This window comes from Chanos chanos, chromosome 1, assembly GCF_902362185.1.
Source record: "Chanos chanos chromosome 1, fChaCha1.1, whole genome shotgun sequence".
NCBI lineage: Eukaryota > Metazoa > Chordata > Actinopteri > Gonorynchiformes > Chanidae > Chanos > Chanos chanos.
In genome coordinates this window covers 9,717,406-9,730,904 of record NC_044495.1, presented here as the reverse complement: position 1 = coordinate 9,730,904, position 13,499 = coordinate 9,717,406, and the positions used below count along the sequence as shown (strand labels likewise).

Genomic DNA, 13,499 nt, shown 5'->3' with positions numbered 1-13,499 from the left:
ATTCACAACAGGGTCTAAAAGACCATTATTCAGACAAGGCAGATGGACAGACAGCTCTTAAAATCAAGCAGAGTACAGTTAATGGCCTCTGCAGGGCCTCATTTAGTATTTCAGTCAACTCATTGTTTATGGATTTCAGTGTAAAGGAGAAAATCAACTGTCACCATAAAATGTAATTATATTTCATTAATCCAGACAATGTAGAGACATTATGTAGATATACTGAGAATGCAGTGCTGAGCTAAGGACCATGTTTAGAAGTTCTGAATATGGGGAATTTTGACAAGTCACCCCGTGCGCCAGCGTGGGAAGGTGAAAATGAACTTCTCAAAGCTTCAAAACGAAAATCATCCCACAAGGTACAGCGCATTGGTTGAAAACTTCTCAGCCGTTCAGCTGATTTGAATGCCAGCGGCGGGTTTCTAATTTCAAGGATGTTTTCCATTTGTGATCTATGACGGTGTTTACCGTTACGTCTGTGAAGGGCTACATACAAAAACGCCATAATTAAAAGAAAGTTAATGATGAATTTCATAATAATAATAACGAAGAAAGAAACGTCGTGTTGCTTCACCACCTGTTCCCCATTTCTGTCAACGAACTGAAAATTCAGACGCCCACAAGCAGGTGTCTGCAAGAAGTCAGCGAAATACCGTGGCTAGCAGAGGAATTTAACGTTAATCTGGACGAGAGAAGTAAGTGTCCCTCCTGTATATATGATCTCATATATTTCAGAAGTATGATTCCTCTGTACTGTTATGTTTACAGAAATTGTCAAAGTGTGACGTTGCGAGAAACCATTGCAACTTGTAGGAACTCCCAGAAGTCAGTCAGTCGCGTTATTTCCTGTCAACGATGAGCTGTGAGATGTACTGTGAAGAGAGGCGAAGCACTTAAAATGTGTTCTCTCTTGTTGTTTTAAAGGTGACAGCTTCAAGGCACCACCCCGCGGAGCATGATATAAGGTATTTTTGCTATAATCGAATTCCGAATTCTAGTCATTTGCATTCCAGTTCTCGAATAAATTGCCCTGTCAAGTGGACAGGAAAACTGTTTTGTCAGAAGCTGCCTTCTTACCACCCCTGAGTTTCTGTAACAGTACGCTACTGAAGTTTAGACAAGTAATTATGATGTTATCAGTAAGTGTTTCAGAAGGGTTTGCTGTTTTATATGCTTTGGTCTTCAGGTTTTTAAGTAGATTGTTTATCAGATGTGTATCTGCTAAGTAGAGGGGGTGAAGCTTCAGTGGATCACCCCAAAATATCAATATTGCAAGAAACTCTTCTTCAAGTGTGAAGTGAGCGATAGTCTTTGTTTTCCCTGGCTTTTCATATTTTGATGAGACAAAAAGTGATTTTGAATAGTTTCCGCTTATGAATTATATGCATTATGAGTTCAACTCAGGGGACTAAACACTGCTGTTTTTAAGCATAGGGAAGTCCCCACATGATTCAGTGTATGATGCTTGGTCAGGGGGAAGTTCTGCATCATCGTTACATTATTTCCATTGCTGTGGTAAACTTAGAATTATATTGTCTAGTTTTCAGTGCATCTTTACTTGGTATTGATTCAGCTCTGTTCTGACATCATTGTATGTTTAGTTGTGTTGATGCAGCCACAAAAACACTTGGCAATTAACACACAGGAAATACAGTGACGAGGGAGAAAGAGTTCTGCAAATTGGTACATGTGACAGTGGTTGTCCTAAAAAGTAAAAAATGATGTTTAAAATACTATAAGAACAGATGACTGACTCAGTCGTCCTGCATTATTGAGGTAGTAGGAGGTGATCTGGATTTAAGCAAAGGCTTGTTTAAGCAAATTCTGTTCTCTGGCTAGTCATAATTTCAAAATTTACTGTATCTTTATTGCTATGTACACAGTACATAACTGAGATCTAGGCTAATCACATTCCAGGTGGTCTAAACTGGCCTTTTTATCCTTCAGGAAAAATGAGGGACAGACTAAGTGACCTGGGTGTTGTCACCTCTAAACTTATCGCAGAGGAAGAGGCTGGTATTGAAAATGGAGAGAATGTGGACAATGGAGAGCTGGAGCAACATGCTGTGGTGTTTGAAGGTGAGGACGTCATGGAGGAAGCCTTCAAGGAGGCCCAGTCGATGCGTAAAGAAATCACTCTGCTCAGGACGGAGGTGAAGCGACTAGGCAAACAAAACACCCGCTTTCTCACCTCGGTCAGACGGATCAGCAGCATCAAACGCGACTCAAACACCATTGCCCGTGGCATTAAAACCCGTGGAGAGAGCCTGTATGGTAGACTCCAGAAAATGGAGGCGCTAAGCAAAGAATTAGATGAAAAATGCGGAGCGCATTCAGCTGTGGCACGAATGGTACGATCTCAGTACATTTCCATAACTGGTGCCTTCCACGAGGCCATGTTTGAGTACAACGAAGCTGAGATGGCTCAGAGAGAGAATTGCAAGACTCGAATTCAGAGGCAGGCAGAGATAGTGGGCAAGGAGGTGACTGGGGACCAAGTTGAAGAAATGATCGAAACGGGCAAGTGGAATGTGTTCTCGGAGGACCTGCTGACCGATGGACGAACAGCCCGCTCGGCGCTGAACGAGATCGAAAACCGTCACAAAGAGCTTCTGGAACTGGAGAGCCGTATTCGCGACATCCATGAACTGTTTTTCCAGCTGGCTCTGCTGGTGGAGCAACAAGGGTCCATGCTGGACAATATTGAGGCCAATGTAAGTGCCACCCAGGACTATGTGGCCAAGGCCTCAGTAGAGATAAGGAAAGCTGTTAAGTATAAAAAGAAAAACCCATGCAGACAACTTTTCTGCTGTTGCTTCCCATGTTGCAAATAGCAAATACATGCTGAAGTTCTCCTTTGTTACAGTAAGCATGATCCATGTTTATTGGGATCAAGGTTTTTGGAAAGGAAAATGATATTCAGATTTACTGCAGGTCATTTCTTATGAAGAGATGACTGACAAAACAGAAGTCAGTTAAGTAGGAACTTTGGTGGCTTTCATCAGCCATTTTGAGTTCAATTGCTCTCTTACATGAACCATTAAACAGTTATTATGTACAAAAGCTCTTGACTTGATGTGTGTTACAGTAAAAGGCCCCAGTGTATTGATGTAAACCACAGAAACTACTATGCAAATGATTTTGAAGTGACACTGTATCTCTGCCTCTACTGGTGTTTTAAGGGGGGGGGGTGCATGATGTCTGTTGTTAGAAAACAACAACAACAACAACAACAACAACAAAAACACCTTCATGAACAGGAACTGAAGCTTCACAAGTGCAAGTACAGTTTAAACGAGATTTTATCTTTACTGCTGAGTTTGTGTGGTGTACACCATGCATGAGTCATAATCATTGGTTATTATAGCAATGACATTATTTCTAAATTAGCAAATGTGTTGAGTTTTTGCGAGAGGAAATGCATGTTTGTCATTAATTTAATAAATATTTTACTGTAAACATTTTTGTTGTGCTTCTCTATGTCCTCTTTTGTTCTCAGTCCAAAAATAGGGTTAGGGCAAACGTGGGAATACTTAAAAGGCGTTGCACCACAACTCGTTTCAACAGACATCTGAAATAATATTGCGACATGTCTCTGAGTGTTCACACACAATATGTTCCAGAACTTCTGTTACTTGGATGATTTAACAACACGTGTCTGTACTTGTACATTCGGGCAACTCATCAGACACAGAATAAAACTTGAATGGAACAAGTTTACTGACGATGGGAGAGAGAGCATCCAGGCCATTTTTGGAGCAATTTAAAGCAATCCTCTTTCTAACAGAGTGGTTTACTGAGTTCCCTTTCCTCTCAAAAGTGATTTTCGGTCATAAACAGGATATAGAGATTTCATGTCAGAAACTTGGTTGTGGGCTTAATTGCTCTTGGTCCTCCGATAGAGCTAATAACAAATGATAAGAAATACAGCAGTTCCCCATTCTAATTTGACCATATTGTTGAACACTTCTAACCTGGCTGAAAGACCGTGTCTTGCGTTCATTTGCTGATGGAATGGGTGGCAGTCATTTACAGGAAGTCGGTGGTGCATGACCAGAGATGTTGCAGCCTGCGGTTCAAACATCTCGAAAAGTTGATGTTGAAATTACATGGACCTTTACCACAGGCTTCAGTATTTGAACTCACAGAGCTTGGTAAAGTAAGGTGTTGCCAAAACCCTTCAGATATATTGCTGAGCTGCACGATGTCATGACTCCAAACAATTAAGTGAGTTAGTAAGTCTAAGTTAAAGTGAAGCGCATAAGTGTTGTGAGAAAGGGGCAACAGCATCTTGATTTAAAAAAAAGTGTCATATCGCACTGCACGAGAACCACTGCGTCAAACTCTGAGCCTCGATCATTGCGGTAGTTTACACTTCTGCGGACAGGGTTCTACGTCAGCAAACAAACGGCTTTTTAGATCAAAATAAGAGAACTTTGCAACTATGAAGTACATGCCCATTGATACCCCACCCCTAGGCGTGATTGTGTTTAAAAGAACGAGCAAATGCGATATGAATAACCAGGATGGCCGAGTGGTTAAGGCGTTGGACTTAAGATCCAATGGACATATGTCCACGTGGGTTCGAACCCCACTCCTGGTAATATCTTAGCTAGACAACAGCGATGACTTCTTGATAATTGACAAGCTTAAACCACACGCGTTAGAGAGCAAGATGTGACCACAATGCGTTGTAATACTGAAAGACAGTGAAGATAAAACAATGCTTACGATGGGTTTTGTGCCTCCCGTAACATGTGTAGATATGTTGTAAAATATGTGTCGCGTGAACTGTCGCGCGGTGCAGTTTCCACATGGTAGATGGGTGTGCTGAACGTGTGTCCTGAATAATACAAGTTTTCTGCGTGTGATAATAAATTGGAAGAGTTCTTACACTATGGAAGCCCTACGATTCCATGAATGTACATTTAATATAGTTCCCGTTTTCTCGCGATAACGTGTTATTTTTCTTTGTTTTCTCGAGATTTCGACTTATGTCATTATCACGAAATAACGAAACTTTGTTTTCTCGTGATAACGACATAATTAATTCGAGATCGTGTTGCCTTGTCCTGCACCATTCTAGCGAGCCTCTCCTCGTGTATACCTCTCTCCCTCAGTGCAGCATAGAACGGTTCATCCACATGTTTGAAAGAGAGCGCGCTGACATGCACATGTCTCTTCTCCTGTTACTGGTTACACTGAACGAACGACATACAGCAAAGCATAGGCCACTTGATTGTTATTTTGTTATCATGGGAAAACAGTTGTTTTCTCTAAATCTCGAATTAATTATGTCGTTATCTCGAGAACACAAAGTTTCGTGATAATGACATAAATAAGTCGAGAACTCGGGAAAACAAAGACAAATAAATCACCAAAAAAAACCGTCATCTAAATTAACTGTAAATTCATGGCATCTGAGGACTTCCACAGTTAAAGCGGTTAATATCCTTTTTAAAGTGTTACCTGAGTACTTACTGTCCCAGAGCAAGGCGCTCAGTGGCAGCATGTTGTACCAGCAATTAGCCAATAGGTGTCAGTGTTGCATTTTTACGGAGACATGAAATCTGGGCATTAATTAATCTCGTCCTGTCTTTGGCCGTAGTTTTCACTACAGACTTGGTTATAATCGCAGCATGCTCTACAAATAAACGTTTGTCAAAAGTATTTTACTACCAAACAGGTTCCCTTTGTAGATAATTTCAATATAATCAATCTATTTCACCATTTTAAATTGTACAGCAGTAAATAAAACTGTACATTAGTTGTTTCATACAATAAGTAGTAGTAATTCTCCCTTATGAGTTATTTTTTGTCAGTCTTTTATCAGTATCAATGACACTTTAAAATATCATCTAGGCTATGTTTTCTTTGTTGCTAACACTCCATTCTGAGGACACTCCAGTTTTCCAAGGGGCTAGTACTCCTGTGTACCATCGGAGACTCTCTCTCTTTCTCTCTTGCTCACTCTCCCTTTCTCCCTCTTCTCCCTCCCCTTCTCAGCATCTCCCTCCTCCCTCCTCCCTTCATTCACATCCTCATCTTTAAGCAGAAGGTGAGAAAGAGAGAGATAGAGAGTGAGAGCAGTGGAAACTGACTGAGGAGCTTTATGTGGCTGTACTTTGACAGTCTTTCACTTTATTTTTGAGACTTTGTGGTTCACTTTCATGGTTGTCCATGAAGGCAGTGGACCGGTCACCATAACAAGGGACTGAGTGACTGAAATGTTTTTTTTTTCTTATGCATTTGCATGCACACTATACAGTGACAAACTAGTTCCCGCTTCACCTTCTCATTTCTTTCAGACGACCTGTGAACTGTGAGTGCAAGCGATTTAGATGGGCTCAGGACAACTGAAAGAAAGCTTGCCTATAACCAAGATACAGACAGACCACAAGAGGCTGATTGCAGGATGCGAATCTTGAGGAGCCTTCAGAAGTCTAGTAGTCTGAGAATAATGAGTATGATGAGGTCCTCTCTCCAGAAAGTAATGTTTTTCCTTCATCAGCTCCAGAGGATGGCTGTCACCTCACCTCGATACCAAAAAATGTGCAAGGTTGGTGAAATCCTCTTCTTGTTTTGATTTATGTTACACTGAATAATTTGTGATTTACATTCAATGTCTTTTATTGTATGTTTCCAAACTGTAATGTAAACAGTGTTTCTTGTTAGACTAAAGGAAATAGGGGACAGAAGCACCTTCGTACATCACCTCTCTGTCTTTAACAATCTGTATTTAGTTTGCTGAAGTGGTCTTCTTGTCTGTCGCTCTAAATCTTACATGAGTTTTTGGATGCCGTCGGCATTTAATTCGAATTAAATTAAATTGATTTATGTTTTTTGTCTGGTAAATGTGATTTTTCGAGTTGAACACAGTACATAATTAGCTTCAAGTTTTAGTCAATGCGGTGTTTCACCATTAATCCATTGTGTTGTAGTTTTTGCTGGGTAGAGACAATGGTGATGCATTGGGAAATAATCAGTTAAAAGTAATGAGGATGAGATGGAAGAGTTGATGACTCCTTGGTTGTACTAAGTTGCTGAGAGTTCTAATGTGTGAGTACATCTGGGTTGTTTGACAAAATAGTGTTATGGACATAACGGTATTATTATCATATTGATATGAAGGCACATCCACTTACTCCCTTCTCTGTAAAAAATGTAACTGTCTAAGTTTCTCACAGACATGTATCCCTGACTAGACATCATTCTTTTATCATTTTACTTAAGGCCAGGATAAGAGAACCATTAGGGCTCGTATGCAACAGTGTTAGCCACACCAAAGGGAGAAAGGAAAAACCTTAAACAGATGTGTGGGACGAGCGATAATGCAGAACGTAATTACTGCAATATGATAACCATCGTCCTGACGATAATTGTATCAGTGTTGCTATTACCTGCTGAATATAGGATACAGCACTTTCACATGTATTCTGGACCCTGGAGCCCACACATTGTCATACTTTAAGGTACAGTGCATTTCTGTGGGATTTTTTTCACTTAGCTACACAAAGTGGGCTTGTGATCCCTTGGGGTGTCGCAAGATGCTTCGCAGAATGTCAGGAAAAGTGTTAACAAAATGTGTACAAAATTGTTTGTACGACATGCCAGATGATTGATAGGCTTGGTAACTTGGGTACCACTGTTACTGCACTTTTACAAAGCCCCACGAAGGCTACAAGCTGCCTTGGCTATCTGCATAATTTTGGCTGGCTAATTTGCAAAATTATTGTTTTGTTTTTGCACTGACAAAGGAAACATAAATCAGATAAGATACAATAAATAAACTCAGTGGACTCCAGGCCCTCTGTGGATTTCCAGGCCCTTGTGTCCAGCATAAAATCCCAGGATAGAGCTGCTGTACTCCAAAAAGAAGCAGGCCAACTCGTCTCATCAGAACTAATTTAATAGTTGAAAAAATCCTTCCCTCCTTCTTCGCAAGAACACCCTTAGAGTTAAATGGAGTTTATCTATGGTCACTTTAACTGACTACCATGAAGACCAGGGAACTCAGTGATAGAATTGTGAGGCAGCCGTAGATGCAGAGAAGAGCCAGGCTTTGCAGTGAAGCCCTCTGCTATAAAGTGGAGAGAGCATCAAACCATGTGGACCACAGTGTATGTCATGTTCTGACTGATTAAAAGAGAGGGTCATAGAAGTAATGTGTCTTATTTGAGCTTCCAAAAAAACATCATTCTCCACCTTGACACAAAGTTCCTCTATCTATTATGGCACACACATACTTGTCTCCACATATTATCTCACAGTATATGCTCAAACTGAGCAACCAGGCAAGAAAGACCTTGGTGAAGAAAAAAACCCAAAAAAACAGAGAACTCCAATGATCGTGCGAACAGAATTACAATGTTTCACGTCTGAGATGGGAAAACCTGTCTAATCTTTGTAGAAGTAACCTTTATGGTAAAGTGGCCTTATGGGAACCGAATTCAATCCTTAGGAAGAAGTCACATGACAACACTCATGGAGTTGTTTTTATGTTGTTGTTTTTTTTTTTTTTCCAAAAAATTCTGTGGCAAACCCTAAGCGTATAAATAAATGAGATTTGATTTTTTTGACCTGAACCTGACAGGGTCCGAATGGAGCAAACCAAACTCTGTCATTCTAGTGTGATTTTGACAGAGTCATGCCATGGTGCTATACAACAGCAGGGAACAGGACACTTGTGTAAGTCAAGGGAGTTCAGAGATGTCCTCAGAGAGAACCTTCTCCAATGTGCAAACGAGTTTAAATTGACTCTAAAATTGAAACTGCAACGTTTTTTTGTTCACAAGCACAGTCCATTCAAACACAGCTTGAGGAAGAGGAATGAGCAAACATTCCAAAATGCTGATTTTCAAAACTCATAAGGTGAACTCCAAATGAGTCAGATTTGACAGAAACAAGTTCTGTATTTTGGGGGCCAAAACTCATAAACTGAACACACACACAAAAAACCCCATGCCTGGTCTGTTTTGTTTGGATCTCCTTTTGAGATTTAAGTCTCTGTGCTCATCAGTAGCCAACATATTGCTACCTGCTGGCTTTTAATATAAACGTGCTTAACAGACATGAGTTTTCTGGTTTTCTTGGACTTTCAACAGTACTTCACTTGTGCAGCAATTTGTCCAAGACAAAATACAAAACATTTCAGTCCTTTAGAGTCATATGATATTCAAAAACAAGAACTAGGAACTCATTTGGAACAATCAAAACTTGTTCCTGAAAACGGTACAATTTAATTTAGTGTCGTAGCCCATTCAGAGGATTAGAAAGTTATGGCCGATAAAGAACACAATTAGCAAAGAGCTACTCTGCAAATCATGGCTTTGCATAGCCATTAGTAATAGAGTAATCAATCCAAGGAGCTCAATGCCTATGTCAGATTAATTGACAACACACTACAGAATTATTTATTTGTTAATCAGGAATAGAGAAGTAAGCACAAAGGAGAAAACAAAAGAAACGTCCCCTCCCATTTTAACTCAAATTAAGTCCAAATGTAAATCCTTATCAGCAACTGTGTGGTGAGGGCGCGCATTTGTGCGGCAGCTGTATCTATCATTGCTCTCCGTTAGGGAACTATACCCCTTGTGAAAGTGTTGTGAAAGTAATAAGTTGAGGTCTTCACAGCAATGCTATCTGGAAATAGAAGTTGTCATGTGTGACTGTCATCAGGTGTTTAAAGCGACATAATAAGAACCAGAGTTCTATTCTTACAAAATGATTTCCTCCTCCTACGAATCATTTTTCTTGCGATTCTGTTTTTTTTTTCCTATCTAATGGAGCCTCCTCTTGGATATGCAGTCCATGTGTATTGTGACTGTTTATAGTGGTGGGAACTGATTCCCCTGACTCGTATTTCACTTCACTGTTTAATTTTACCCGGGGCTGTAGTATACGATTCATTGCTTTGTTAAATCAGCTATAAGAATAAATACATTGAACAGGTATCAATTTCCTGTGCTGTAAATGTGTATGTTAATGGAACGTGCTGCCGTTTAGTCACAGCGTTTCATATCCGCGAGAGAATTAACGCTAACGCTTCAGTGGGCAACTGAATGTAAGATCTCTAACTCCAAAGATGCTTGTAAATAAAGTGAAAATGAACTGAACTGAAATTAAACTCAGTCTTGGTGTGTGTTAATTAAGAGAATCCTGGCTTAGACCAGGCAAATGTTCTGCTCTAAATGATCCTAGTCCACTTGGCTACTTCAAAACCTCATGCTTATCTTTCTGAGGGCCTGGTGTTGCTGCCATCTGTGAATCTAAGCCCAGGAATTATTTAGAAACATGGATGCAAATTTAACTCATCTGAAGCGTTTGTTCTTAACGTTTCTGACTTTACTGTGTCTGAAAATCCATCCGATTTACTTTCATTCCATCTCATAGACCATTTGAGGCTAAGAATAATTTTATAAAGGAGTCCGTAGACTTCTTGTCTAAACTGGTTCTTACGGGTAGGCCGAGACTGTGAAGATTTCAGCATCCAGTTGGATACTGAAAGTGGCTCTCCAAGACCAGCTTTTGCACCAGTGCCTCACTGTATTGGTCACATTCAAAGTGTACTGTTATTGCAGTTTTGATCCTTGCCTCAGACTTGCTCACTGAGGGTCTCAGGCCTCAGACAATGTTTGTTGTAAAATGCACAACCATTTCATTCAATGCCACAAAGCAGCCAATGTTTAAGAATGTTTATTAGTAATTTCCCATTTTTTTCTGTGTGCTTAGTGTAGTTCCTCTTGCTTGCAAAACAAAAACTTTTGTTAATAGCATTAGTGTATTTCTGTTATAGCTTATACTTATGCTCAGTTGCTGATATTTAGGGAATCGGGAGATCAGAACTTTTTTTTTTTTTTAAATAAGGGTTGTGGTTAGGCCTTTTTAAAATTCTTTACACTTTAGTTTAAAATGCAGTGATAAAAATGTCAAGTAGCAGTGTGCTACTTCAGTCATTACCCACGTTCTTAAAGAATGAGTATAGACCTTTCCACTGATTTAGATACAACTCTCAACAGCGCTCTGAGGAAGGATTATAGCCTGCATGTGTGAAGCTCTCAGTTAATTAACCTGATTGACAGTAGAGAGGCAAACATGCGGGCATCTGTCAAAATAAAGAAAACGCCACATATATAATAGGGCATTTTAATGGGACATTGTGCCACTATAAGCACTAAAACAGTTCTATTGCACCTTGGCATAGATTCTACAAGAGTCCGGAGCGATAACTGCAGTAATTTCGGAGGGACATGACACCATTCTGACATGAGAAACTCCATCACTCTGTGTTTTGTCGACAGTGGTGGAAAACGAAGTCTCAGGTGTTGCTTCAGAATCTCTCAGAAGTGGTAAATGGGTTTCAAATGGAGTAAATGAGATGGAGTTGGTATATGGTGTACGTCATTTTCATCCTCATCAAAGCGTTCAGTGACCACTCATGCCCTGTGGACAATGGTATTGTCATCCCAGAAAAGACCAGTTCCCACCAGGATAGAAACAATTCACTATACTATGAAAGTGATCATGATCACTCACGGTAGTTTAATATTTATTGCCGTTTACCTTGCCCCACCCTTAGAAGTTCTGTTGACATGAACAATGCCAGAACAATGTATGCCATACCATGACCGAGCTGAGAGAATGGTTTGCCACGGTTAACAGGTTCTCGGGCCGAGGCATTTTTTTATTTTGGCATGTGCTACACGTGCATTGATATTCATGTCGAGAAAAGGGTGAGGGGTGACTCATCTGACCATCAGACTTTTTCTGCTGCTCGATAGAACACAGCCTTTATTTTTGCAGAATTTTTTTTCCACAAATATGTCATTTTAGGTGTAAGCATTGGTTTATGCACTGCAGCCCAACCATGACACTGTTCTTTTTGCCATTCTCGCTGAACTATACTTCATCAAAAAACAAAAAAAAAAGAATGAATGACGGATAGAAAGAAAAAGAAAGAAAGAAAAAAACATGCCCTTGATTTGATTGTTGTTTGCAGCTGATTAGCAGCTGCCTATCTGTTTTTGCCTTGTATCTCTAACCAATGCATGGACATAACAGTCAAGATGCACTTTTTACCACAGCTGACCCCAGCTGATGTCTTCACCTTAAATTTCTGATCCACCAGAACCTTAGCTACTGTTCCTCAGGAAAAGTCAGTTGAGCAGGCTTCATCAATTAATTTGGCTCAATTAAATCAGGATCCACACCCGTGTGGAAGCATCTGTTTTCAGTATAGTTTGTGTTCCTCATTTACTCATGTTTCCTTTATTTTGCCAGCTACCTGTAACTGATTTACAGTGGACCTTCCCAGCAGCTAAGTATATTTTCCACACAAGGTCAATAAATGGGAGAATGCATTGACAGCTTAATGGACTGGGACTTTTAAAGTATGAGCACTTTTGTTTTGTCTTTGTTTGATTCTTTTTGGCAGGAGGATTTTCACTTTCCTCCAAGAGCTTATAGTCTACTTTTGAATGATTCCTTTGAGGTTGTATATCAATGTCTGAAACTCTTGTAAATGATGAGACGGAGAGAACAGAGAGAGAACAGAGAGAGAGAGAGAGAGAGAGGGAGAGAGAGAGAAAGAAACAGAGAGAGCTGCAGTTCCACTGACAAAAACTAATGATGCAAGACTGATAGAAAAATCTCCATGGAAGTTATAGTGAGGTTGTGTCATCATAAATCAGAGATAAAATGTGAAGCGTCAGATTTGTTTGAAACATCTAAAGTTCCTTTGTCCAGAAGGGAAGTCTGAGCAGGTATAATATGTTATGATACGAAAGCCTCCTCAAAGCGATTGCAAAGAGCCCCAGAGGAAAATATTTCATTGCTTTTATGATTTCATTGTAGCATTCCCAAAGGCTAATCGCCACAATCTGACTTTCACATATAGTGTAAAGGAGGAAAAAAAAGACTTCTTTGTTTCTTATAATATTGATGAATATGTACCCACTGAACTAGAGAATAATTTCAGATTGCAAGGTCTTGCTTGGGCTTTCACTGATACTAGACATGCTGACTTAGAGGTTTGTGATGACAATGCTGTCCATTTTCTTTGAATAAAATGTTAATGAGAAGAAAAGTTTCTTATATAAGAAAGGTTTGAGAAGTCTGACTGCAATATCACCCTTCAGATGATTTTATTGATCCTACTTATTCATCACAGTAAGCCCGAACACACAGAGAAATTGCTGGTGACTCAGCTGAAAGATGCATATTTATGAAATAAATAGGGATGTTGCATGTGACTGAACAAGAGTTTCATCCTTCAGATGTCTCATCCTTCAGATGTCTCATTCAGATGTTCCTGTCTCATAAAGGAGCAACTGGAGTTTAATGATCAAATAGAAGTTCATTAGTACTGTTTGTTGCTTTGTAATAATTAATATTAGTGGTAGTTATTTAGTAATAAATCTACGTGCATAGATCAACACAGTAAACATATTAAACGAGATGAGTTCTGCAAAACCAATGTCTAGTTTATTTTGATTTGCCAG

General features: G+C 39.7%; 1 protein-coding gene and 1 non-coding gene across 2 annotated transcripts; both read left to right on the top strand.

Moving 5' to 3' along the window:
* Nucleotides 1-918: 918 nt before the first annotated feature.
* stx11a (syntaxin 11a) lies at nucleotides 919-2,868 on the top strand. The gene is made up of 2 exons (XM_030783317.1): nucleotides 919-965; nucleotides 1,948-2,868. Exon 2 carries the CDS (start codon nucleotides 1,953-1,955, stop codon nucleotides 2,832-2,834), a length of 882 nt encoding a protein of 293 aa, XP_030639177.1. The 5' UTR covers nucleotides 919-965; nucleotides 1,948-1,952; the 3' UTR covers nucleotides 2,835-2,868.
* Nucleotides 2,869-4,520: 1,652 nt separating this feature from the next.
* Nucleotides 4,521-4,603, top strand: trnal-uaa (transfer RNA leucine (anticodon UAA)). The gene has a single exon. It is a non-coding gene; the product is annotated as a tRNA-Leu (tRNA).
* Nucleotides 4,604-13,499: the final 8,896 nt, after the last annotated feature.